The 26,532-nt window shown below is 45.2% G+C and overlaps 1 protein-coding gene across 1 annotated transcript in view; it reads right to left on the bottom strand.

The window, feature by feature from the left end:
* Positions 1-26,532, bottom strand: part of COX15 (cytochrome c oxidase assembly homolog COX15) — a 301,085-nt gene that overhangs the window by 197,738 nt on the left and 76,815 nt on the right. The window contains exon 3 of the mRNA XM_069611522.1: positions 13,391-13,513. Coding sequence (XP_069467623.1) covers positions 13,391-13,513 — 123 coding nt within the window. The remainder of the gene's footprint in view (positions 1-13,390; positions 13,514-26,532) is intronic.

The raw sequence follows: 26,532 nt of genomic DNA, 5'->3' as shown, positions 1-26,532 counted from the left end.
GTGGGATGTGCAGCAGTGCGTTTTGCAGGATGTACAGGAACTTGGGAAGAGCGATCATTTTGAACAGGGCGGCTCTGCCCATTAGTGTCAGTGGCAGGGAGACCCAGTGGCGAGTATCCTCCGCGAACCTCGGCACGAGTGGATGGAAGTCCAATGGTATGTAGTCCATGAGGTGCTTCATAATTTGTACACCAAGGTATTTAAACTGTTCTGTTACGATTTGATAGGGACAGTCTGCAGGTCTTGTGGCTGTTGTGCTGCATATGGGGAATAAGGTGGATTTAGCCCAGTTCACACGGAGACCGCTGAAAGCCCCTTATCTCTTCAGCATGTGTGTGACTCTGTGGCAGTAGTCGATAGGGTCTTTCAAATAGATTAGCAGGTCATCTGCACAGAGCGAGACTCTGTCCTCCCATGTCTCTAACCAGTGGAAGCCCTCCAAGAGTGGTGCGTTTCGCAGGAGTATAGCCAGGGGTTCAATAGCGATTGCAAAGAACATAGCAGATAGCGGGCAGCCCTGCCTAGTGCCTCTGCCTAGTCTAAAGGGGTCCGATTGCCAGCTGTTGACTTTAGTTCTGGCCGTTGGACAGTTGTATAGTAGTTGCACCCAGTCCATGAAGTTCCGGCCGAAGCCCATGTGCCTCATTATGTCCCATAGGGCCTCCCATTGCACTGAGTTGAAGGCTTTTTCAAAGTCAATTGCTAATAAAGCTAACGGACCTTGTAAACTGTCGGCTCTTTCCAGGGCTGAATGCAGTATATAGAGGTTCATACACGTTGATCTCTTGGGCATGAAACCGCATTGATCAGGGTGGATCAGGGAGGGGATGATCTGCTGCATCCGGTCTGCTAGTATTTTGGCTAATATTTTGGTTTTGCTATTTATAAGTGAAATGGGTCTGTATGAACTGCAGCTTTCAGGGGGTTTGTCCGGCTTGGGTAACACTATTAGTGGCTTCTCTCAGGTCTGGGGACAGGGTTCCCTGGTCCCGTGCGTGTCGGTACATTTGCAGCAGATGTGGGGCAATTACATTGGTTCCCACCTTCTGCCATAGCTCGATCGGGAAACCGTTTGGACCCGGGGACTTGCCGGATTGGAGGCCGGACATGGCGCTCAGCACCTCATCCTCCGTGATTTCCTTCTCTAGTAGGTCCTGTTGTGGCGTGTTTAAAGTGGGGAAATGTATTTCCTCTATAATTGAAGCATCTGTGCGGGTGGTGGGTGTCTTGTAGAGCTCAGCATAGAAGTCCGCAAATCCCTGCGTTATGTCTTGGTCCAATACTAGTGGGTTTGGGCTTCCTGTCTTTAACTGCCTGACAAGACTGCGACCCTCCTCCCTGCGCTCCAGCCACGCCAGCATCTTGCCAGCCTTGTCCCCGGTTTCATATATCCGCGCCCGCATTGCCTTGTGTGCATGCCTAGCGCTATTTGTATTTGTATTTATTAGGCTTATATAGCGCTTTAGACCAAAGTGCTGCACATATAACAACAACAGGATACAATTAACGTAATAATAACAGTAACATTAGAATCATTACTAACATGAATGAATCAGTCAACAAAACAGTATGTAGAGCAATGAGATGGAGGGAAGGGGAGAGACGTGGGGTAGGTCTATGTGAAAGAGGGAGTGAGGGAGGTGGGAGGAGGAGTTAAGGGAGGGGATTGGAAGGGGCAATGGAGGGAGAGGCATGAGGAGGGAAGAGGGAAGGGTGGGAGAAGGGGAGGAAGAGAAGGGGGAGGGGGATCATGGCAGGGAATGGAGAAGGTGAGTCTTAAGAGCTGTGCAGAAAGAGGAAAAGGTCGGGATAGAGCGGATTGCGAGAGGTAATGAGTTCCAGTGGGGGGGGGGGGCAGGAGTTGGAAGGATCGGAACCAGGAGGAGGCACAAGGGGAGGGAGGAACAGTGTGGAGGAAGTGGTCAGCGGAACGAAGGGAGCGAGAGGGAGCGTAGAAAGAGAGAAGGGAAGAGAGATAAGGGGGAGCAAGATCGTGGAGAGATTTAAAGACTAGGCAGAGAAAATTAAATTTCAGTTGAGAGTGAAATGGGAGCCAGCCAATGGAGGATATGGAAGCAGAGATGCAGTCACGAGGGGAGAGGAGACAGAGGGTACGGATGGCAGAGTGATAGATGGATTTGAGGGGGGCAAGATGTGATGCAGGTAGACCAAAAAGTAATTAGGAGCAGTAGAAGAGGCGAGAGAAGATAAGGGAGGAGATAAAGAGTTTAGTAGCATGGAATGTAAGGGAGGAGCGAATTTTGCGAATATTGCAGAGGTGGAAGCGACAGGCGCGAGAGGTAAGGGAGATGTGATGAGAAAAAGTGAGAGAAGAGTCAAAGTGAAAGCCTAAGTTGCGGGCATGGGAGGAGAAAGTAAGATTAGAGGGAGGAAAATGGATGAAAGAAGGAGGGGAGGGAGGGGGAAAGGAGTTGGAAGGGAAGAAAACGACTTCTGTTTGTTCTGTTTGCTATGTTCTGGAGTTGCTTCTGTGCCAGGAGTAGGGCTTGGTTCAAGCCAGGCGTGTCTTTAGTTATGTGCATTTCCTCTGCCCGTTTTACCTCCTGTTCTGCTTCGTGTACCTTGAGTAGATGTTTTTTTCTGTGTGCAGTTGTCCATGTGATGATTTCACCATTCAGTACTGCCTTATAGGCCTCCCATAATAGCACGGGGCCCGATGCGCACTCCATATTTAGCTCAAAATATGTTTTGGTTGTCTCTTGGAGCTTATCTACCAAGTCTGGAACACCCACATAGTAGTTATTCAGGCACCAACTAGGCAGGGGGTGGGGAGGGGGGGAGTTGGCCTGGATGTGGTAATTTTTAGTACCAGTGGGGAGTGGTCCGAGATTCCTCTGGGGAGCAGATATGCCTCTTGTGCCCTATATAAGTCCGTTGATGGGAGAAGGAAGTAATCTAATCTGGAGAGCGAGGTGTGAGCCCCAGAATGATAGGAGTATTCTCTGGTGTTGGGGTGGAGATCTCTCCATACATCACACAGGCCCAGGGTGTTTGTAAATGTAGTGAGTTTGGTGGGTATACTGGGGTTTCTACTGCTTAGATGTGAGCGGTCCGGAGCTGTGTCCATGACTTCATTAAAGTCACCTCCTATTATCGTGATGTTGGACGCATCTTTTGTAATCAAGGGGGAAATATCGGTAAGTAACGGCGATAATAGGGTGGGTGGCGCATAGATGGCTAGTAGTGCAATAGATTGTTCTAAGAGCATGCCTGCCGCGTATATGTATCTGCCACCGGTGTCCTGGGTGACTGTATTTAGGTGGAAGGGGAGTTTTTTGTGCATCAGTATCATGACACCCCGTGAGCCAATGGTGAAGCCTGCATGAAGTGCAAGCCTATAATTTGTGCGTTTAACTAGGGTACAGTCTATGCCTGCGAGGTGGGTCTAGGACAGAAATACTATGGTGTGTCTCTATTTAGGAATTGCCCTACCAAACGGCGCTTGACCCTGTTGCCGAGGCCGTTGACATTCCATGTCATGAACTTGAGCGTTCTGGAGACGTTAGTGGTGGTGCTACGTAATGCCATGTCTGCCCGTGGTTAGATAGTTGTGTGCTGCGGATAGCGGCACTAAGCACCAACTGCGTTCATGTGCTGTTGCCCTCTTGTCTGGCTTCAGTGTGCTTCGTGCTTGACTGGTCCAATTCGTAACTAAACTAAACAAACCCATAGCCCCCCACCCTATACTCCTCCCAACTAGAAACATTGGTTGCCCGAACATAAGAACTTCAAGTTGTCAACCGGACATCTTACATGCGCCAAACTAAAGATTCGGGCAGTTCCTCCATGAAGTGTGTAACTGGGGGGAGCTACCGCTAGTGCCGTCATAAAGTGTACTTAGAAGGGGGGCCCTTGACGCGAGGACGTGCGTCTTCCTCGCAACCGCATCATGAGAACACATATCGCCTTGTATTGCGTGTTGGGTTGCGCTGCCGATGGTTAGGTGATTCGGTTTGTACTCACTGCTGAGTTTCAGGGTCCTGTTGGAGACCAAGGCAAGGGTTAGCCTCCTATGTCTTCCGGCCGATCTTGTGCTGGTAGCTGTCGGGGTGCCTACCCCTGCTGCTACGAGAAGTCGACCAGTCTCCACCTATGTGTTATTCAGCCCAGCGCCATGCCTCCTTGGGGTCGTTAAAGTGGACTGTGGTTCCCTTATGATAGATTTTGAGCTGGGCGGGGAAGAGCAGGCCGTATTTAACACTCAGTGTTTGAAGTTGCTTTTTGAGGTGATCAAAGGATTGTCTCGCTTTCTGCACTTCCGTTGTGTAGTCGGGGAAGAAGGCGATCGTGCCCTTGGCACGTGCTCGTTGTAATAGTGCGTCTCGGTCTCTATAGTTTAGAAACTTTGCCATCACTGTGTGTGGGGGGGCCCCGGGCACCGGCCTGCCTGTGGGCACTCTTGTGTGCTCTTTCTATGGAAACATTTTTAGAAAAGGAGTCTGGTTAAAACAGATCAGTGAGCCACTGTTCAAGGAAGAGTTCCATGCATGAGCCTTCAGTTTTCTCGGGTATTCAGAGTATGCGAACATTGTTGCGTCTGGATCTTCCTTCTCCATCCTCAATTCTGTCCTCCAGCATCTTGAGCTTAGATGTGACGCTCCGGAGTTTCTGTTGCATGTTGTGTATCCCGTCCTCTGTGTTGGAGATGCGTTGTTCGGCCTCTCCAGTGCGTGCTGTTAGCCTTTGGCGGTCGTGTCTGAGGAGGGATACAGTCCAGGCTTATCCCGTCCATCTTCTGTCCCATTGACGTGCGGGAACCCGCTATGGTGGCCATGACGTCCTTCAGAGAAATCGTATGTTCTGACTCTGTGTCCTCTGAGGATAGCGAGTGGAGGTTGTGGGCATGCAGTAGGGGAATGGTGTATTGATCCATTCTGCTTTGAGTGGGAAGTCTTTGATTTATCTTTGCCCATGTTTGCTGTTTAGCCTCGGGGGCGTAGTCCTTGCGCGGTGATCACCTTATGGTGATTGAGTATCGATATTTTCTTTGTCCGCTCTCTTCTTTGTGGTCTTTTGGCACTCAGACCGTGTTCCAGAGCATCTGCGGGATGGGGTCTAGTTGTGGGCGTGTCCAATCGGAACCGGTGAGCCCCCTCTGTTTTGATCTGTTGCTACGTGGATGTGTCTGCTGTACCTAGTCCCTGGCCATAGTCGTCTCTTTCTGGTGTCTTAGCTGGTTAGGGTAGTTTATAGTGGTCTTGCGCCATGTGGAGGGTGACTTTCGGGCCTAGGTGTTGTGCTAATGGCCAGTTTGTCATATGTGGCCCGGGAGGCGCTCTGCTGTGTCGTGGCCGAGTGCGTGGGTCTGTGGCTGCACGGCCAGCTTTGCTTATTGCGTTTCCCTGATGTGCCTCGGGGGTGAGGAGTGTCTTTACTTTATTGTGGGTCCTCGGCGGTTTGATTACTTGCTGCTGTGGCTGGTGTGGGTGTTGGTGATGCTGGGTGGTTTCGTGGCCACGCTGTCTCCCCCCAGGGCAGGCCCGCTTGTTACTGGGGCAGCGGCCTGGCTATGTGCACTCGGGGTGCCGCTGTTGCGGTGTGCTGCGGGTCTCCTGGCCTCCCTCCCCAGGCCGTGTGTCCACGGTTATCGCAGGGCACAGTGCTCCCACGGGCTCCCCTCGTATGGGGCCGATGGTATCCTTGTGCGCAGGACGTGCCTCTGTTGCGGCGTGGTGCAGGCCCTCAGGCCCTACTCCCAGGGCGGTATGCTCACTGTTGTTGCGGAGCTCTGCGCTCCCACAGGCACCTTCAAGGTGGAACAGATGGGGGCTTCACTCTCACCTCACGCCACTGCTGCAGCACACTGCAGGCCCCCTGGCCCTTCGTCCAGGATTGTGTATTCGCCGCCGGGGAGCCACACCAAGGTGCGCTGTGAGGGTGGGGGGGCGCGCTAGAGGGGCACTCACCAGTGCTCCTGTGCTCCCGGCAGTCGTCTTCTCCCGGCGGGCCACCACTGGGAGGGGTAACCCGCTGCAACGCAGGGCAGGGGTCCCCCGATCCGTCACTTCTAAAGCATCGCCCATGTGCCACACGCTCTCCTCCCCCCAGGGGCCAACAACATCGAAAACTCATGGCTCTCTGCTATGAACCTTGAGGGTCTGACAACCCAGCTGCCGACCTGTGCCAAGTCTCTTGGGTTCTACATCAACAGACATCTCTCCTTCAAACAGCATATAGCAAGGCCGATGCAAACGGCTTGGTATAACTTGCTCAGGTGTGGAATATCGAGCCCTTGATCCCATAAAACAACTTCAGATTTACAGTACAACCCTTGGTTGTCCCCCACCTGGACGGTGGAAATGCCCTTTTGGAGGGACTTCTGGCACCCTCGAGATGTGTCCTAAATGATGTATGACTGCAAGGACTCCGCAAATTCAACCACATGATCCCGACCCTCATCGAACTGCACTGGCTTCCGCAATTACGCGTTTTCAAATCCTGCTGCATCGTCTACAAGGTTGTCACCTTCAAATCCCTAAACTACTTCACTGAGAAACACTATATTAACTATATTAACGTGGTAACGGGAAATACAGAAAGCACGAAGAGTGAAAGGAATAGAATTGGAGTGTTGATAGCTGGGAAAAAGGGAAATACCATTGAATATCCAAGATATTGAGCAGAACACAATATAGAGACACACTTGGGAACTGAAGACCAGAGGGAACCCTAGGATAAACCTTATACAAGAAGACCACTTTGGGAAAAGAGGAACCATAAGCATTTGGACAACAAAATCCCCAGAGAAAAGGACACAATACAAGTACATTCAGAATCTGATAATAAAGCGGGAAGGAATCCCCTAAGGGAGTTGAAGGGACGAATACAGAAAATAACAAGAGACTATTTAAAGATTGTATATGGGTCAGATCTCTTGAAAGAAGAGACCATAAGTGCATAAGCACAAATATCAGGAGTAAGGAGTCATTTTCCCCGATTATAGGTGATTAAAATAGTAGCAGGGTTAGTTAGATTAGCTTTGGACAGCGGACTGATCCTTGTGTACATTTATTCATGACTGAGGAGCACCTTAGTAAAGTAGGCAGGGAACACCCCATAGTGATAAGGAAAGATGGGCCTTCTTTCTATTCTTCAATAAATGCATGGTAGAAATGTCCTCAGAGAATTTGCGTCTTTCTTCTGGCTCACCACAACGCACATTAGAAACAAGTGGAACAAGGCAGATCCATTAAAAAGGTTTCAGGGCTCAGAGTAGACTGTGGAGAAAGATTGGCAAAGTGACTACCCCACCACCGCCTCCCTTGGAGGGTCAATAATATTTCTGCTGCGGCTGTTGCTTGCTCTAAGCTGACATTTAGGTTTCTGTTTCCCCAAGAAGGGGTAAGAGTAAAAAGACAAACCATTGTAAGACTCTGAGTAACTCATCTTTTAGAAGCAGCATGTCAAAGGCACGCACAAGAGTTTCACTCGAACATCAAGAACGTCACCGAATTACAGCAACTGTGCACATGGACATAGCCAAATGTCCATCATGTTAAGGCTAGTTTTCGATATCGGCTTCGCCACCACACTGCCATCTGTGAACAACTGCTGAGAATGGATTTAATGCATAACAGATTGTGTCTAGACGCCCATCACGGCATTTCCAGAAGGAGTAGGTGCATGCTGCTACTATACTGGTGCAGTTGCTTTGTTAATAAAACCTGTTAAATTAGTACTAAAAGTAGCAACAGCTGCATGAAAAATAAGTTAATGTTCTACGAGAAAGGAGGCAACAGTGCCTCGTCTGTCAGAAGTAGGTGCCCTGGTTTAAAGAGTGCACAATTTACACGAAAAAAGAAAAGACTGGACAAAGGCACACGTCACCTTGTAGCTCGAAGGTAAGCAGGGAAATAAACAAATTTGATTAAAAGCGTTGTCAATGATCTAGCAAAAAGTATACCTTTTTATTTTGATAGAATGTAATACACCCCCACATACATATTATGCCAAGACTCAACTGTGTAGAAATATACATGAAACCAACATGTTCTCCTTCTAGTTAATATGTTACATAACAGTTTTCCCCGTGGTTCACAACCTAACCCTGAGGCGCTTCAGCATAGGTAATTTGTTACAAGTACATACACATAGAGGATGACAAATGGCTTGTTGACCAGGTTACAAGTTGATCAGCGTGCCAACATAGGAATAAATGCAGAGAGGCTACAGCATTTGTATTTGTATTTATTTTATTTCTATAGCGCACCAAGCCTAGGGGCAACCGGGCGCATAACTTGGATACAACATGATGAAAGCATAACATGGCAGTATAAATGTTTTTACAGGAGAATTTCAAAATGTACGATCAGGAGAAATAGTAGTAAGAAGATGAGCAGAATGCATATACAAGAATCTGTCAAAGTGCAAGTAGGGCAGTGAGCCAGTGTTAGATGTCTTGGGAGGACAGCCAGGCTTTGGTAAGGTGTTTGAATTTCAGGAAGGAGGGTTCTGCTCTCAGCTCATTAGGGAGTGAGTTCCAAAGTTTGGCTGCCAAGATGGGGAAGCTGGTTCCACCTGATCTTTGGAGATTGAATCGTGGGATGACAAGGCAGTTGGCTTGGGCCGATCTGCGAGGTCTAGTGGAGCTATGGAGGGCAAGTCTGTTCGCCAAGTAACAGGGAGCTTGGTTGTGAAGGCATTTATGGGTGAGAGCCAAAGACTTCAAGGAAATGCGGTGTGGGATAGAGAGCCAGTGAAGGTTACGCCTAGTATCGGATATGTGCTGGCGCCTGGGAATGTTGAGGGCTGCTCTGATCGCATTGTTTTGGACAATTTGTAACTTATTTAAGTTACAGCGATTAGTACCTAGGTAAAGGGCATTGCAGTAGTCGACCTTGGACAGTACGAGGGTCCTAGCCAAGGTCACGCAGTTAGCTGTGGAAAGGAACGGGCGACAGGCCGTAATAAGCTTACAAGTATAAGCTGCTGCTGATGAGACTGAGTTGGTTTGTCTAGTCAGGGATAATGTCGAGTCAATGTAAATCCCTAAGGTTTTTGTGTCCTTAGCAGTAAGGACAGTATTCCCGTCAATGGTGAAGGACTTAAAAGCAGGGTCAAGTTTCGTGAGTTTTTGTGGTGAACCAAGAATGAGGAGCTCTGTCTTTTCATCATTTAGACAGAGTCCGTGTTGAGCCATCCAAGCTTGGATAACCTGGTAGATGGCGTTGATGGCGAGGGAGTCAGTAGTGTAGTCACCTGTGATAGGGATTAGTATCTGGGTGTCGTCAGTGTAATTGGTGTACGTGACACCCAGATGGTCCAGAATATCAAAAAGGGGTTTGGTGAACACATTATATAACGTGGGCGAGACACAGGACCCTTGAGGCACGCCACAGGAGACCGGGGCCGGTGGGGCGGCTGCTAATGGAGAGAACACGCGCATTGATCTGTTATCGAGCAAGGAACTGATCCAGGTTGAGGCTTTGTCTGAGAAGTGTGTAGCTGATTTGAGGTGGTGACAAAGAATTTTATGATTAACAAGATCAAAAGCCGCCGAGAGGTCCAGGAGAAGTAGTAGCGCAAGTTTGCCTTTGTCTTTGAGATCTTCGATCTGCGTTTTTAAATCGATAAGGGCAGTTTCAGTACCGTGGCGTGGCCGAAACCCTGATTGGCTGAGTCCCAGAAGTTTGTTTGATTCAAGGTATTCTTGAATTTGTAGGTATGCTGCACGGTCAAGGATTTTTAGTAAAAATGGGACAGTGGTGATTGGCCTGTAGTTTGTGGGTATGCTGGGATCCAAGGTAGGTTTTTTCAGGAGCGGGATGACCCAGGCATCCTTTAGGTTGTCCGGTACAATCCCAGAGCTAAAGGAAGAGTTAATGAGTGTAGTGATGAATGGTGCTAGGTCATGAGCTGCTTCCATAATAATAGGCGCAGGGCAGAGGTCACCATGGCAGTTGGAAGGTTTAAGGCTGGCGATGATCTTTTCCACTTCAGGAATGGAGAGTGGAGAGAAGCTAAAAGGAGTCAGAGAATCTGGGATGGAGTGGTTTACAGTAGGTGTAAGGATCGGTAGAGGGTTAGATTGAAGGCTAGTTTGTTTGTTGTTGATTTTAATTTGAAGAGTGGCAATCTTGCCTAGGAGAGCCTCTTGGATTTTGGAGCACCAGGTGCAGTAACAGGAGTTTCAAGTTCTTTTAGGATTTTAAACAGTTCTTTGGTGTTGGATTTGGCTTGTTGGATGCGTTTATTGTATGTGTCTTTTTTTGCCTGGAGTATGGCTTCCTTGTAATTAAGGGTGGCCAAGAGTAGACACGATTTGTTGGCTGGAGAGTGGTTACTTTTCCAGTGAGATTCCGCAATTCGTTTATCTTTGCGTAATGTTCTAAGCTGGGGTGTGAACCAGGAGTTCAGGTGGGCTCGAGGTTTGGATTTTCTCAGTTTAGAGGGTGCGATGGTGTCTAAGGCTTTAAGCATAGCCCGATTAAAGGCGTCAACCAAGGCCGTGGGGTCAGAGCATGAGAGAGCCTGGTCATTGAGAGCCGGAAGGAGGAGAGGGAGGAGTCTGTCGCAGGTGATGTTATGTTTATTGCGAGTGGCCGTAGCAGGTGCAATGCTAGGAGAGAGGCTGACAGATTTGGACTCGATATTGAATGTAATTAAGTTGTGGTCAGTCCATGAGCACTGTTGGTTGGAGGTGATGTTGATGGAAAATTATGGGCGGCTAGCCAATCAAGGGTTCTACCCTTGTCGTCGGTAGGTTGGTTTATGAACTGTGTGAATCCAGCATTCATAAGGATATTGTCAATAGTCATGGCAGCAGTGTCCTTGGGGTCAGAAAGACCTAGGTTGAAATCCCCCAATATCGTGACCTGGGAATTGGTTTTAGTGTTGTGAGTGATGATGTTAGAGATGTCCTCCGTGAAAGTGGATAGCGGGTCAGGTGGCCGGTAGAGTAGATGGAAGGTGATAGAGTGGTTAGGGGTAACAGCTAATTTAGCTGTCAGTGCTTCCAGAGTGGAAAAGTGGTGCGTGGCAGAGAGGTGGAGGTTTAGGGCATTTTTGTGGATGATGGCAATGCCACCACCTTTGGACTGATTAGAATTACGATCATGTCTGATAATGTTATAGTCTGGAGGGATGGCGAGGGAGAGAAAAGGACCTGAGGCAGGATGGAGCCAGGTTTCGCTAATAGCGATAAAGTCAAGGTCGAGGATGAGGTCAGCTACTTCTAGGGCGTGAGCCGAGAGAGATCTGGCATTGATTAACGCACCTTTGATGTTGCTTAAATTGGGGGGATTGGAAAGGGATGGTGGAAGATTTGGCGTAAGTGTGGACGGTGTAGGGGTCTGAGGCAGTTTGTTACGATGCGCTGAGTGATGGGAAGCGTGGGTGAGTCGCGAGCCAAGTCTGGCATTTCTCAGGGTGATGGAGCAAGGTATGTTTGGTAAAGGTCTAGTAGCAAAGTGTTGGATCCAAAGGGCTGGGTTGTTGAGGTAGGGGTTGGTGTGGTGAGCGTAGGATGGCATAGTTGTGGTGTGATGTAGGTGAAAGTGGAGGACGGGGGCGATGGTGTGGTTAAGTACGGTCCAACCAGAGTGCAGTATAAGGAGGAGAAAGGTGGGCAGTAATCTAGTGAGTAGGACACTGAAAGTGTACATGGGTGAGTTTATAGCAATTAGACTGTTGGTGAGGGGCATGTTGACCTAGTATAGTCTAGGAGCAAGTGGTCTGATAGTGACCAAGAGGGCGACCATAAGGCACAGCACAATTACAGTGGTCCGTTAGCGGCCATTAGGCACAACAAAATTACAGTGGTCCGTTAGCGACCGTAAGGCACAACACAATTACAGTGGTCCGTTAGCGACCATAAGGCACTACACAATTTCAGTGGTCCGTTAGCGACCATAAGGCACAACACAGTGGTCCGATAGCGACCATAAGGCGCAACACAATTGCAGTGGTCCGTTAGCGACCATAAGGCACAGTACAGTGGTCCGTTAGCGACCATAAGGCACAACACAGTGGTCCGTTAGTGACCATAAGGCACAGCACAGTGGTCCGTTAGCGACCATAAGGCACAACACAGTGGTCTGTTAGCGACCATAAGGCACAACATAGTGGTCTGTTAGCGACCATAAGGCACAACACAGTGGTCCGTTAGCGACCATAAGGCACAACACAGTGGTCCGTTAGCGACCATAAGGCACAACATAGTGGTCCGTTACCGACCATAAGGCACAACACAGTGGTCCGTTAGCGACCATAAGGCACAACACAATTGCAGTGGTCCGTTAGCGACCATAAGGCACAACACAGTGGTCCATTAGCGACCATAAGTCACAACACAATTGCAGTGGTCCGTTAGTGACCATAAGGCACAACACAGTGGTCCATTAGCGACCATAAGGCACAACACAGTAGTCCATTAGCGACTATAAGACACAACACATAAGGCATGGTACAATAGCCTTGCAGGTTAGTCAAGACATAAGCTTGGTGAAGGCAGAACACGGAGAGACCCCTATAGTGCTGTGGTAATAAAGTCAGCTATAGTAAGACGGGTGAGGTCTGTAGTGACCAAATGGCATGACACAAATCAGTGTATACTGATAGCGATCATAGGGTACAGCAATAGTCATAGGTGGATAGTTATTGACCCTGGGGCAGAATACACATCATAGGATACAGTGCACACGAGATATGAATAGGCCAGGATAGCATAATCCGGTGAGGCAGCTGTATGCAGCAAGGCAAGGCGGTAGTTAAGCAGATGACGTGGTGCGCATATCGTAATAGGCAGAGGAGTTAGTTCGGAATTAAGCACATGCCAAGTTAGAGCTGAGGAAACACTAATTTGGTTGTAGAGCAAGGTGCTAAAAGTCAGAACAGTTACAGAGTGGATAGCAGGTATACACAGCATTTATTTATAAAGGCTGCAGCTAAGAAAAAGGCTTCAGTCAAAATAGCATGCACAAATACCAGCAGGTGTCTTATTTGTTCTCTGCTACAATTACTCACTAGACTTTCTGTTCACCCTGCCAGTGATTTGTCTGTTAAGGAGCCTGTGCTATTTATGTGGCATTCTATCGCAGCTGAAAAAACTATATTTAAAGAGCTGACGTTTGTGAGTAAGTCAGAGAGCACTAGCAAAACACATGTTGTCGCCTCACTCCACTCGAGTGCTTTGCTTCATGCTAATAAATGTATCATGCGACTATGTTCTGTGAATGTGTCTCATTCTTGGTCTTTGTTCCAGGCGGGTAAACTCTTGAGGAGGGGCTCACAGCCTTACTCCAATTTGCACCTTTTAGCAACTGGTCATCAACGATGTTGAAAGGCCATGTACACAGTGACCATAACCACAACGCAAGATCGCTTGAAACCATTGGCTACATACTTCATCTGCTACTTTTACAAAGCTTACATTTTGAATTCTGGGAACTGCTGGTATTTCTGGAACTCAGCCTCCCACTCAGCTTGTGTAGATGGGGGTTTCATCTCCTTCACCAGGTGCCAGTCCACCATCGATAAACCGGACTCTGTAAGCCTGGACAACAAAATAAAGTCTCCTTAACTCAAGGGCATGTGCAAGCATTATTTACACTGTGGTCGAAATATCAAATCACAAGAGGATACAGTATATATAGAACATGGTACGGGTTAATTGGGGTTCTGCATCTTTGTAAACTAAAAGAAAAATTAGGAGCAAAGCAAGCTGTTATTATTGGAAAGTATTAAGCGCTCTCTACAAGGGTGATAAACACAAATGACAAACAAACCTAAGAGTAGTTATGCTGATGAAACCATCTGACTCAATGTGTCCCGAAATAAGGTGCAGTACAAAGGGGATTTAGGCAAAGGCTTACAATTATGCTGTGCTATGAACTACGTAAAGTAGATTTAAGTAGCGAAATAATGTGGGCAAAGTGCGATCGAAATATTGCACATCAATAGAGAGAAGGGCAAACGCAGCAGTGAATCTAGGTTTCTGGACAAGACAGAGTGGGAGACAACATAAGTGTGATGCAAGGGAAGATGGCTTATTGAAAGTTTATGGATGAACAAAAGATGTAAATTGATAATGGCCAGGTACAGTGGATGCGTAGTGCTGGTTGCAAGAGGGGAAATACTGTGCATGTGGTGTGGCATTGGGAAAGGTGATGCATATTTACCAACAACTTCAGTGTTCCTAGTTTCCATACTCTAATATGTTTTGTTACCTTAGCTTGCACAGTGCAGGGGCAAACACCGAATGGATCTATTTACACAATGAAAAGCAGCTTCATGGAGTGCTAGCAATGATCATACTCTGGAATACTAACCCACAAGAAACTGAATTAAAATTTTTCTTTAAATTGTGTTACAGAAATCACAAAAATCAAAATAATACATTTATTTTTTTTTAAAGAGAAAAATACATTCAACATTGTTTCAAATACATAGCACTATTCATGACAATCCATACAATACAAAGTCAAATCAATTCAGGAATTTTCAGTTTAAAATTGGATCCCTTAAGAACATCATATAAAATGTGTAGTTAAGACCATTAATAGTGCTGTTTGGCGAAATCACGATCCTGGGTTTAAAAAGATAATACATCATACAAAAAGGCCTGTTAAGAACATACAAAAGGGCTACTGCAGGGAAACATTTCCTCCAAGTATCATCCTTGTCCAAAGGCCCTCTCCCACATCGACAAAGGAAGAGTATACAAATCTATCAAGATTCCCATGTCTCGGATGGCTAGTGTGGGTGCAATAGATTTTTTTTGTCTTTTTTTTAATACACATTCTCGGCCCAAGAAAATTGAGTGTTGGTAGCTGGTTTAATTTAAATCTAATATACCACCCCCTCACTTTATTACAGGGACACAAATGTACTTTGATCAAGTTAACCTTTTCCTAATGAATTTTGAATATTCAGAGTACCATCAGTAGGAATTTAATTTATCAGTGGTTAAGCACCAATCGCTACCATACAGTTTCTTCTGGACTTTCGTAGTACTATTAACCAATTCGTGAACATTAGTACCTGAAATGAAGACGCTCACCAGGTTCAGGCAAGGATTCTCTTGCGTATTTATAGAAGACAGGATATCCTGACAGCAAACCCCTCCCTCCCCCCACCGCCCCCGCTCCAGTCAACTCTGCTCCAACCCCAACTGACTCCGGTTGCAGCATAAACAGTTCACCCCCCAGGTTCCGGAACCCCAGCATCCAAAAGGTACGAGATGCACAACACAAAAATGAGAATTGACAATACAACACGTCTTTCCTTAACCCTTTAAGTGCCATGGGTAGTGCCAAGGCCTTTTTTGGTGATTTCGGTAGGTGGCCATTCAATGGCTTGTAACTTTTTTGTTACATGAGATATCTTGGCCAAATTTGGCTCCTTTTTTTCCCACATGTAGCCGGTCGTAACGCAACCCAGGAATACTAGGTTGCTGGAGGGGGGGTGAGACAAAATAACCAAAAAGGGCAAACATTTTGGGTTTTACAAAAAATGCGAATAAAATGATGTACAAAGAAGCCTGTGGTCTTTTCCTTGTAAGAGCTAGGAACAAATGGTTTGCTGTGCTGAATTCCCCAATTTCCTGACTTTCAAGAACAGGTTGAGTGGAAACGAAAAAAAAAATATTTTGATGTGGTCATCAACCGTTTTGTGAGAGGTAGGCGATTTTGGACATTTTTGCCAATTGGACATGCATGGACGGAATGGAAGAAAAGGGTAGGAAAGCCGAATTGGAGGACAGAAAGTCATATATTTCTGAAAAGTAGACAAAATTCCAAGTTTAGGAAGGGGTGATTTGCGTAGGTCAGGCAACAACTAGGTGGGGGTAAATGCCATAGATTGGGGGAAAAGCGGGAAAATGACCGAAAAATAGGTAAAAAAGGTATGTGGTGGACATGGTTGGCTTGGCAATGGCTTCTATGAATTTTGAGAAAAGCAATGCTCGGCTACATTACCCCTGACTCTTGCAGTTGGGAAAGCACACATTTTTTGTAGTGTTTTACAAAACAGGCAATACCACAAGCCAAACGCTGAGCCATGGTACACAGGAGTTTTATGCTCACTGCCTGAACAGACGCACTTAGCATGTGTAAATCGGGAAAACCAATGTGGTGAGGAACGGCAAGCATACATTTTTTGAAAGAGCACAGGCAGACCTTTTCAAGGGTAGGTGACTTGTGTAGGTTACAAAAGTGTATGGTGCCTAAAGCAGCGACAAAATATAGGTCACATTTGGGAAATGAAAGGGTTGTGTGACAAAGGGCACCAGCAAATGGGTCAAAACGTTATGAAAACCACACAAACACAACAATTGTTATACCTTCCCGCGTTCCCACAGGTGTCCAGATGTAAACGGTATCTCACATGTGTGGGTGCACCTTCCTTGGCACCAAGGGGAAAGCCTAAAACACAAGTAACCCCAAGTCTGTTTTCACACCTCAATTTCACACTCTCTGCAGATAGGCACATCATACAGATATGGACGTCGGGTGTCCAAGTCGCCAAGGAAAACAGGGAACCCCATGCATTTCTGAAAAGAGGACATCCGTGGGAATCCGCAGAGGTATGATTTGCGCAAATCGGCCCATAATTTATTACCCAGACACCCCAGCAAAGTCCGAAATGTGTGGAAAAAAAATGCATTTTCCGCACATTTCACTCGGCTCACCCATCGAAACACGCCGCCAACAACACATGGCCTACCGTCCCGCATTCCCAAAGGTGTCCCGATGAAAACGGTACCTCACATGTGTGGGTGCACCTACCTGGGCGTCCAGGGGAAAGCCTAAAACACAATTAACGCCAAGTCTGTTTTCACACATGAATTTCACACTCTCTGCAGACGGGCACATCATACAGATATGGGCCTCGGGAGTCCAAACCACCAAGAAAAACAGCCACCCCTAAAAAGCGTTCCACCATTTTCACTTTTTTCCTTTGGTAACCCAACTCCCCTTGGTGGAGAGGCACATTGATGTGCCAATCTGGCCCCGGGGTGCCCAAACCTTACTACCCCACCCACTGGGGGGCCTGCCCCTCCATTTTTGGGGGTCCTCTCCCCTCTCACCCCAAATGGGTGGCGGGGGCACCTCATGCAGGCCTCCCTGGGCCACCTACAAACGGCTGCGTGAGGTACACCACCCTCCATTTGGGGTGGGGGGAGATGGCCCACAAAAATGGCTGCACACTAATTCCTGGTGGCCCTCACCCCCACCCCCCAATTGGATGGGGGGGGGCACCTCATGTACTCCTGCCTGGGGGCATAAATCTGCCCCCAGGGAGGGCTACAAGGGGTGCCCCCCCCTTTACACTTGGTGTGGGAGGGGAAGGGCCACCACCATTTCAGGGGGGCAAAAAAATCCCAGGCCCCCCCACTCCCATCCCCGTTCTATTTATTTTTTTATTTTTATTTTAATTTTTTTAGCCCCCTTCCCTGGGGGCAGATGATCAGCCATCTGCCCCCAGGGTTGTGCACTATGTGCCCCCATGCTTTGGGGGCGGGGGAGAGGGCTGCTTACTGTAAGCAGCTCCCCTCCCCCCACATCACAAACTTATCCCTGGTGGTCCAGTGGGTTGCTGGTCAGGGATCGAGCGCTCTGCGCAGATCCGTAACCAGCAATGCCTCGTATACATGGTGTCGTTGGAAAGGGGAGAATCTCAGAGACACCTCGTTTTCCTATATCCGTGGTGGCCTAGGGGGCCACAGACCCCCTCCCCACCTTGCCCCTTCCTTCGATTTTTTTTTTCTTTTTTCATTTTCACCCCTGGGGTCAGTGATCATCTGCCCCCAGGGGGTCTCCAGCGCTAGCGGAAAGGGGGCCGCTTACCTAGTAAGCAGCCCCCTCGCATCACAAACAGATCTCTATTGATCCAGTGACATTGCTGCCCACGGATCGCGCACCCTTTCCAACGATACCCACCTCGATCGCCGACGTGAAACTGAAGGTAATCCAGCCTCCTGGCAGTGAGGGGGGACCCTCCCCCTCACATAGCGCGGGGGTTGGGTTACAGTTTTGAGCGATCCCTGCTTTGCAGGAATCGCTCAAAACAAGGTGCCAAAAATGACAAACTATCTCGTCCTTGGCACTGCGTATGCAATTCCAAGGACGAGATACCCCGCCCTTGGCACTGAAGGGGTTAACTATGTACAAATTGATTCTTTTCATTTTTGGGATTTGTTTAGATCCATTCGGTAGGTGCCACTCTAGCATATTCCAAACTTGCCGACCACATACTCTTACCGCTCCCTTCAACACTTGCATCACCTGCACAGGGTCGGAATACAACAGCTCCCCGTTCCACCTCACTACACCATGTAGTTATGGTTAAGTTGCTGTTTCCATAGGAAGAGCACTTTTTGGGCGGCTTATAACTACGCTCCCCCTGGACGAATCCTCACCATATTTTGCAAAAGAAGTATATGGTCCACTCTTCATTTTTTTGTAAAGTTTGGTGAGAATTTGTCCAGAGGGAGCGGCGTTATAGGGGGAGGGGGTCCCAAAACTTCTTTTTTTCCCATAGACTGGATGGGGGAAAAAACTTTGCACACGGCTACAGGTGAAACTGCTGGACGGATTTTGACGAAATCTGCGGCAGGTACAGGGGCTTGGTCCAGAAAGCGTGCTTTTGTAAATTTTGTCACCATACGTGCAGTACATTACTTTATAATTATGAAAAAGTAGGTCTGAATAATTAATGATATCTATGTTCGCTCCGCAGTCACACTTCCCTGTTCGGTCGACGAACAAGAAACCGATTGGCTAAGGGGCTGCCATCATGACCGCGGACACTCGACGTCTCTGCCCATTGGCTGCTCCGAGACGGGTTCTGTGTTAGATGGTTTGGATGCGCCTGTCATCTTGGATCCGCGGAAAGCGCAGCAACAACCAGCGTACATATGCTTTTTTCATTAACTTATTTTGCTGTGTCATAGAGCATTGGGAAAGTTTCAGACAGCAAGAAATGGGTGATCTATGCATTTGTTCTTCGGCCGTCATGATGCAATTTGTATGGACACCTTGTACGTACAGTAAATGTGAGGGGTAATAACAATAGCACTTCAGTCCATGTAGTGGGCAGGACATTTTAAAACTTTAGTCCATGTGGACAGGACATTTTTAACTGTTGAAAGCACACAGGTATAGGTAGGCAACATTGAAATTGATAACATGCCGTGAACGCATTATTTTTCCCAATGGCTATTATTATATTCATTAGTACGTCGCCATGGGTGGCACATGCTATGGTGGTTGTGGCCAGGGGCTACAGTCTTAACATATGGGTGATTAATGCACTTGTTCTGGGGGTCGCTTGTCATGATGTAATGTGTATGGACATCTTGTACGCACAGTACACTTATACGTACTTAATGACGTATGTTCTATGTCTCCTGGTACGCACAGAAAAGGATGGCTCCAATATGGCCAGTATTTGAGCCTGTGCACTGCATGGGGGAGTTGTTACATTTGTAGGGACACGTGTGGTGTTAGGGAACATTGAAATTGCCAACATGCTGTGAATACATTACTGTTTCCAATGGCTATTATATTCATTAGTACGTCGCCATGGGTGCCCCATGCTACGGTGGTTGGGGCCAGGGCCTAGAGTCTTGGATGCATGGCCGTCGGCCGAAGGCCTTACTTACAAGACTGTAGGCCCTGGCCACAACCGCCGCCACATGTGCCACCCATGCACACACCCCTAGTGTTGCGTTTTGATTGGCAAGTTGTGGGGAGTGCGTGCAGTCTTGGGTGCATGGCCGAAGACCATGCAACCAAGAACAAAGTGGTAAGTACTAGACTTGGAAGACACTGCACACCCATCCCATGTAAGATCTGCAGACCTACACCTAGGAGGGAAGCCTCTGGGCAAAGGTACTGAAGGATAACACACCTATAGAATAACCCCCACATCACTGAGGTGGTTGTGGGGAGACCCTGCAGTCATGGGTGCATGGCTAAAGCCCATGCACGCAAGACTGAAGTCATAAGCAGTGGAGTTACAAGTTAATATGGGTGTGGTGGATTGTGGTTGTGTTGATGCCCTTGTTTCTTCACTTCATGGCTGCAGACGATGGTCCGAAAAGTAAATTTATAAGCAGCTAATTTACAAGGACCATGGTTTCACATATGCAGCGATGGTTGTGGATAGGAACTGTACTCCTTGAAACTTGGTTGTAAGGCGTAGGTGGTAGGTTACTCACCGCAGATGAAGGGGCAGCCTACAGGCACTGCAGCATATTACTACCATAGATTAGACGAGTAGATTCCCAAGTGTAGAAAATGCCTGCCAATATACTTACTCCTTACTTTGTTCAGAATCCATATACTTTTTTTCAAATTGGTTATCGTACTTGGCGGAAGTATCACTTTTTCCATTTCTGTGATGAAAGAAAAAGGTGTGTTAGTGTTTGCAGTTTTTCCAAATTTACCACATTGCATAATAGACAGTTAACTTTTTTTTTTTTAGACCCTCTTATTTAGTTTACAAACCAGTGGACTGTGCATTGCGCTCAGTTTCTGTGTTTGCTTTTCTAATTCTTGGGTCTGGAGTAAGAAAATCCTTGTCGGATTAAAAAAAACCTTCATTTCTTATGGAACTAAGTACTTCATTTTTTCCTTTCAGTGTTTTGTTCATTTTTCTGAACAATGTTATGTTTGTTGCCTTCCTGCCCATTTTTAACAACAGTTCGATACCTGTAGGCGTATTCTGACTGAGCATTTGTTCCTACAGATTTTTGATACTCATTCATTTGAGTCGTTGTTACATCCCGTTTCCTTTATCTTTCCCATTACTGTTTTCTTTGTTGCCTTCCTGATGATTTTTAACAACAGTTAGATACGTATAGGTGTATTCTGCCTGTGCATTTGTTTCCAACGATCTGTGATAATCATTTATTTGTGTCATTCTTAGATACCTGTGGGCGTATTCTAACTGCTTGTAGTCTTTGACATACTTTGTTGACAATTTTGAAGTACACATTATTTCGTAAATTTTGGCTTCAAGAACATTAAATACGCATTCGTTAGGTTAGCTGGCAACCTCCGCTTTAGAGTAATGGTGCTATCATTACATTCAAACCATCCAGAATTCTTTTTAATGTATGCAGTGTAGTGACCTGCAATGGTTGTAGCTCCTGCATGGTAGATTGTTCCTACTGTTGTAAAGGTTTTCTTTCCAAGTGACACTTGACCGTGTGTGAATCGAGTCAGTTTGCAGTTGTTTTTGGTGCCATCTGCATTATAACGTAGAAGCATAAGTATTATGTAGGCACTATGTGATTGTATCAGTAAGGTAGAGCGATTGTCTGAATTGCAAATACTACATAATCTGCCATGGTTTGCATTTTGTACAAGTTGCTGAAATGGAATGCTCTCACAATTTGGTATGGAAATATACACAAATCGCTCATTTGGGATTTCTTCCTGTATCACTGTTACAGAGAGTGCATGTATGTTTCCACATGCACGAAATTTGGAAGATTTCATTTACAGGTATCCTTTTGTTTTCCAATACTAATAGTATGTACATTAGAAATTCTTGTGAGTTCATAGTGAATCTCACCATTCCAGCACAGTGGTCCAATTGTTGCCTTACTACATGAACACTGTATGTGTTGTCAGGATTGCTTGTTGCATTTCTATGCAGCACTAACATTTGAAAACACAATTGGTCTGTGCTGTGCAGGTAAATATTGTTAACAATTGGTGGCAATTGAAATAGAATATTCATTGCTACATTTGCATAGCAACTTACCCCACTTTCATTTGTAAATTTGAATGGGCCAGCAAGTTCTGTATCCGAGTGCATTTTTCGGTTTTTCTGTTGCTTCTTTGCCGACGTGCCTGGTTTACATTCCTTAATAGGTTCTCCTAGGTTTGCGGCAATTGATTAAACTTTAGCTTCTTTTCTTTTTTTGAGGAATTTCCTGTTGCATTACTTTTTATTTACTTTTCTTTTACCACGTTTCACTTTATCTGGAACAGCGTATTGTTTCAGATGAGGGGTGTACAGTGAACGCAATCTATTGTATTCTAGAATGCAAGGAATATGAGCTTTGACTTTAGTTGAATCTAAGTTTATTAGCAATAGACCGTCAAGTGTACGTAAGCGTGATAATGCTGCGTAGCTCATGCCTTCCGTGAACACTGTCTTTCCTATATCCATCAATGCTTTCTCTAGGGTAAGACCTTGGGATTTAGGAATGGTAATATGCATATGCAAGAGTTAGAGAAAATTGCTCTCTACGTACATGGATGTCTATGAAGAGAAGGAATCGAGCCATTGAGCGCCCTATCCTTTTCACTTCTGAAACTTTATCAAAGCGAATATTTACAAACTGAATGTTGCTATCACGTGGGTATGACTGAAAGCCAACAACTGTGCCCAGTGCTCCATTAACTAGCCATTGCTCTATGTCAAGGTTACGTTTAAGCATTACTCTACAATTTAATGAGAATTTCAATATTTTTTCCAACACAGCTGTGTTGGAGATTGAATTTTCTAAACTATTTAGTCTTGTTGTGGCTTGCTCACACATGGGTGCTGTCAAACCATGCACGTCTAGTTTGTCTATGGCACTCATTTCTATCATTGCTTGCATTTCTATCTTTAACATGGTTTCATTGAATTTGAAACAGCATGCAAGAGTTGGCATTAAGGCCATACAATTGACATTTTTGTGCGCAATTTGTTCCATAACATCAGTTGCACATGCATTATCGCCATAAAGGGCACGTATATGCCGCTTTTTCAATACAGCTTGTGCTTCTTGCGATAATACACCAACTCTAATACTTTAAGATGTTGGCATAAGTGAGATCTGCAGATTGCCGCATGTTCTCAGTTAATTCTCTGCATTGGAAATGTTGCCAAAGGTTAACATTACCTATGCTACCAACAGTTTTCCGGCAGAGTTTGTGGCCTAAGGTTTTAAAAATCGGTTCACCTTTCACTGGTGTCAATTTTAGAAGATCTCTGAAAACGATAATGTGTTTCCCTGAAAAGAGTTCTTCGTTATTACTTTTAAGTACTTCTTGCTATCTGAGATGAATCAAAGCCAACATTAGATTGGAGACCATGCTCACTTCATCTATTAGTAGCATTTTCATTTGTTTCAATACTCTACGTAATTCCATTGCAGCTTCTGCATAAAGTTTGTAGTAGTCTTAATTTATTTTGAGGCTCTACTGGAAGCAGTAGTAATCGGTGTAAAGTCACACTGCCTATGTTGCAGGCAGCTAAACCTGTGGGAGCTGTGACAACAGCTGACAGTTTGTCGTTTGTCAATTGTTCAAGGAACTTGCTGATAATTTTGATTAAGAATGTTTTCCCTGAACCAGCTTCATCACGGACGTACAGCAGTATAGGTTTGTAATTTTGGCAGGTACAGTCTTTATTTTCGTGTTGTACACCATGCACAATTTGTTTTTTTAGCCTTCAAAAATGGTGCGCTGATCGTTGTTAAGTTTTGCTTATTGTACAGTTAAGTCTTCTGTATCTTCTTGATACGGATACATGGTGTTTTCTACTTCTGCCATAGCAACTTCAGCCTCATTTGCGATTAGTGGTTGTCCTAATGGTTCTTGACTTCCTGTTACAGAAGGTTGACTACTGTCGGAAGAGTCTTTATCTAGTTGGGCCTGAATTTCTTCTTCCTTTTGCTGCTCATTGTGTAACATTGTTTTGTGCTGCGTAAAGTTGACATCGGTGATAGTGCTTTCATTTGCTTTGAAAGCATCTTCATAGCAGTCATAATTATCTAATATGTCTTCCTCTTTTCTCCATGGTTTGAAAAGTTGTAACACAGACATGTAATATAGTTCTTTCTGTTGAGGAGTTTTTAATGACAATTTCACATGATTAATTAAGCTTCGTTTGTTAAGTTTCACTAAGCTCCTTTCACAATGGGTCACTCTATATCTACGTTTGCCTTCATCGGGTTTTACATTATTTTTGTATGCAAAGTTTTGAGCTATGTGGTAGAGTGGTACTCCTGTTCCGATAGTATGTGTCCAGTAAATTGTTTTTTAGAATGTCTTGGCTGTTGGGATCATTTCTGGCAATTGTTTCTATGTCCTCATATGATTTTAGCACTCTTTCTAGATTTTGCAGGACCAAGACTGAGCCATACTATGTTGTCTGATTTTCCATACAAAGCAGTGCCGGTTAAACAATCTGCTGCTTCATAGGCCCCACATTCTCTATGAGAGAGCATTTTTATGCCTAGGCTGTACAATTTCTGCGATAATGTTTTGTCTGATGCTAGGTCATCCCAGAGGTCTTGAAGTTCTGTTTTTTCTGCTTTTGTTAAATAGGCTGTAACATATCGTGCAACAGCAGTTGAATTGTCTGCAAAGTACTGCACATTTACGTTATGTAATACGTGTTTTTAGGTGATTTACCTTTAACGCTATGTCGAACTGAAGACATGAAGTGGTTTACTTCACCTGTTTCTGTAACTGGTCTATGGAAACCAAAGCGGCATTTGGTGTAATATTTACCTTTGTTTTTGTATTTACTGTGACAATATTTGCCACATGTGTGTCTTTGAAATTGTAAAATCTGCCCATGCAACTCACTATGTCTGTTGTGAAGGGATTTCGCATGTGACATATTTTTGGATAAACTGCAAAACAGTGCCATCACTGTCGTGCCCAAATTTCAGTGCACCTTTGATCCATAACAGCATGTGAATATGTACTGCTCCTCTCGCTTGATATTCTTTTCTCCAAAAGAGGTGTTGCACTTATCCAAGGGGAGGAACAGTTGTATTGCAAATAAAGTGTAGCATTGCAATGAAACGATGATGGAAATATCTTGAGACATTAACTGGATCTAGAGAGCAAAGTTATCCAGGTGTTAATATATCTATTTTGTTTTTGTTGCTGTTTGCTATGCGTAGGAACTCATGTAAATCTTCCCATGCATATTCTGCACAATTTAGCATAACAAACCAAGTTGGTGGTCCAAGGTTTCTGATCATGCAACACACGTCTATGTGCCGTCTAAACCAGTATTCCTTTGTACCACGCATATTTGCAAACAAATTTGTTATACTGGATTGTAAAACCTCATCTTTTTCTTGTACTTTTTGTATTAACTGCGTAGCTGACATTTTGAAAGTGCGTTCCAGATTTAAGAATGTATGCAACTCCATAACATTCACTTTCATAGAGTAGGTGGAATAGGTCTTCCACATTTTGTCTAAATCTGGGATCTTGCGAATACATTCGTAATGAGCGGTATTCTAATGCCCCAATCTGAGTGGGTCTATCATCGCATCTCCCACCTTTGCCAGTATAAAATAGTGGAAAAGCACATGCTTCTATACTTTTTTCCCAAATATTCATTGGTGACTCTTTGGTTTGTTGCATTTGGTAAGTTCCTAGTGCATCATCTATGCTTTCATTGGAATGCAATGGATGAATTGTGTAATGGTCCAAAAAGAGTGGATACTGTAGCTGGATCCAGAAGTTCGAATTGTCCAGTTTCTGATGGCTCTTGAATTATTTCAGTTGTTAGTCTTAAACTTTCATCAATATTTATTTCCTTGTAGTACTCATTATTCTTTTAGATATTGCAATGCTTGTCTAACTTAGTGTAAGTCCACTAATTGTTGGCAAAAAATGTTGTCCTTTGTTGGTACTCCATTTACCAAGACTATTATCGAATGCTCTATTGAACGTTCCACTCCTAGAGTGTGCACATTTTCCGTTAGATCTAATGGCAAGTAAACTACTTTGCCACAAATGCCTTTCACCAATTCAGAGGAAGGTAAATTTGCAGTTTTTGGATGAAGGCGTATAATTGCTTGAAATGGGCAAACTATTTGAATTATTATGCTCTCATACAAATTGAGCTGTTGCAGGATTTTTGGTAATGTAAACAATTCCAAATTATTTGTAATTGCACGTGATGGAGTGTGGTTGTTGTCTAATTTTGCAGTACAGTAACTGCAACATATTAGGCGTTCAGTTATTTCATATTTGCTTTCAGCTAAAAGGTACAACGCTAATTCAAACCATTCAGAGTCTTCACTGTTTTCTATTTTGTATGCCATGTCCACATTTTTTGTGTTCCTTTTGTAGAACGTTCTGCGGCAACATACACACACATAGTTTGGTACTTCAGCCAAAGACCTTTTAAATTTTAGTATTTCTTTTCTGTATGTGTGCAATAGAAGGTTGCTATGTGCAGAATTGTCGCTACTATGCTCTAAAACATTTTCTACGTGGCACTCACTTCCAAGATACTTTTTCTGAATACGGTCCATTTCTTCTTGTAAGTATTTGGGTGTACCATGCAGAAGAGTGGTATTTAAATTGCCTAATTCTGAAGCTGGACTTTTTGCATAGTATATTTTATGCATAGTATATTTTATACACTAAATTTCTTACTTTGGAATGATGTACCGATATTCTTTTGATATCATGGAAGGTACTTTTGCAAATAGGACTAAAAGGACATTCATTAGTCTGCATTTCTGGGCCTGTCTTTCTGCACTGCACAAATATCCATATTTTGCAGCACTTTCATTTTACTTTTGTCTTT

Source organism: Ambystoma mexicanum, chromosome 8 (assembly GCF_040938575.1).
Source record: "Ambystoma mexicanum isolate Mex_15411 chromosome 8, UKY_AmexF1_1, whole genome shotgun sequence".
NCBI classification, from domain to species: domain Eukaryota; kingdom Metazoa; phylum Chordata; class Amphibia; order Caudata; family Ambystomatidae; genus Ambystoma; species Ambystoma mexicanum.
This window is presented reverse-complemented; position numbering and strand designations above follow the sequence as displayed.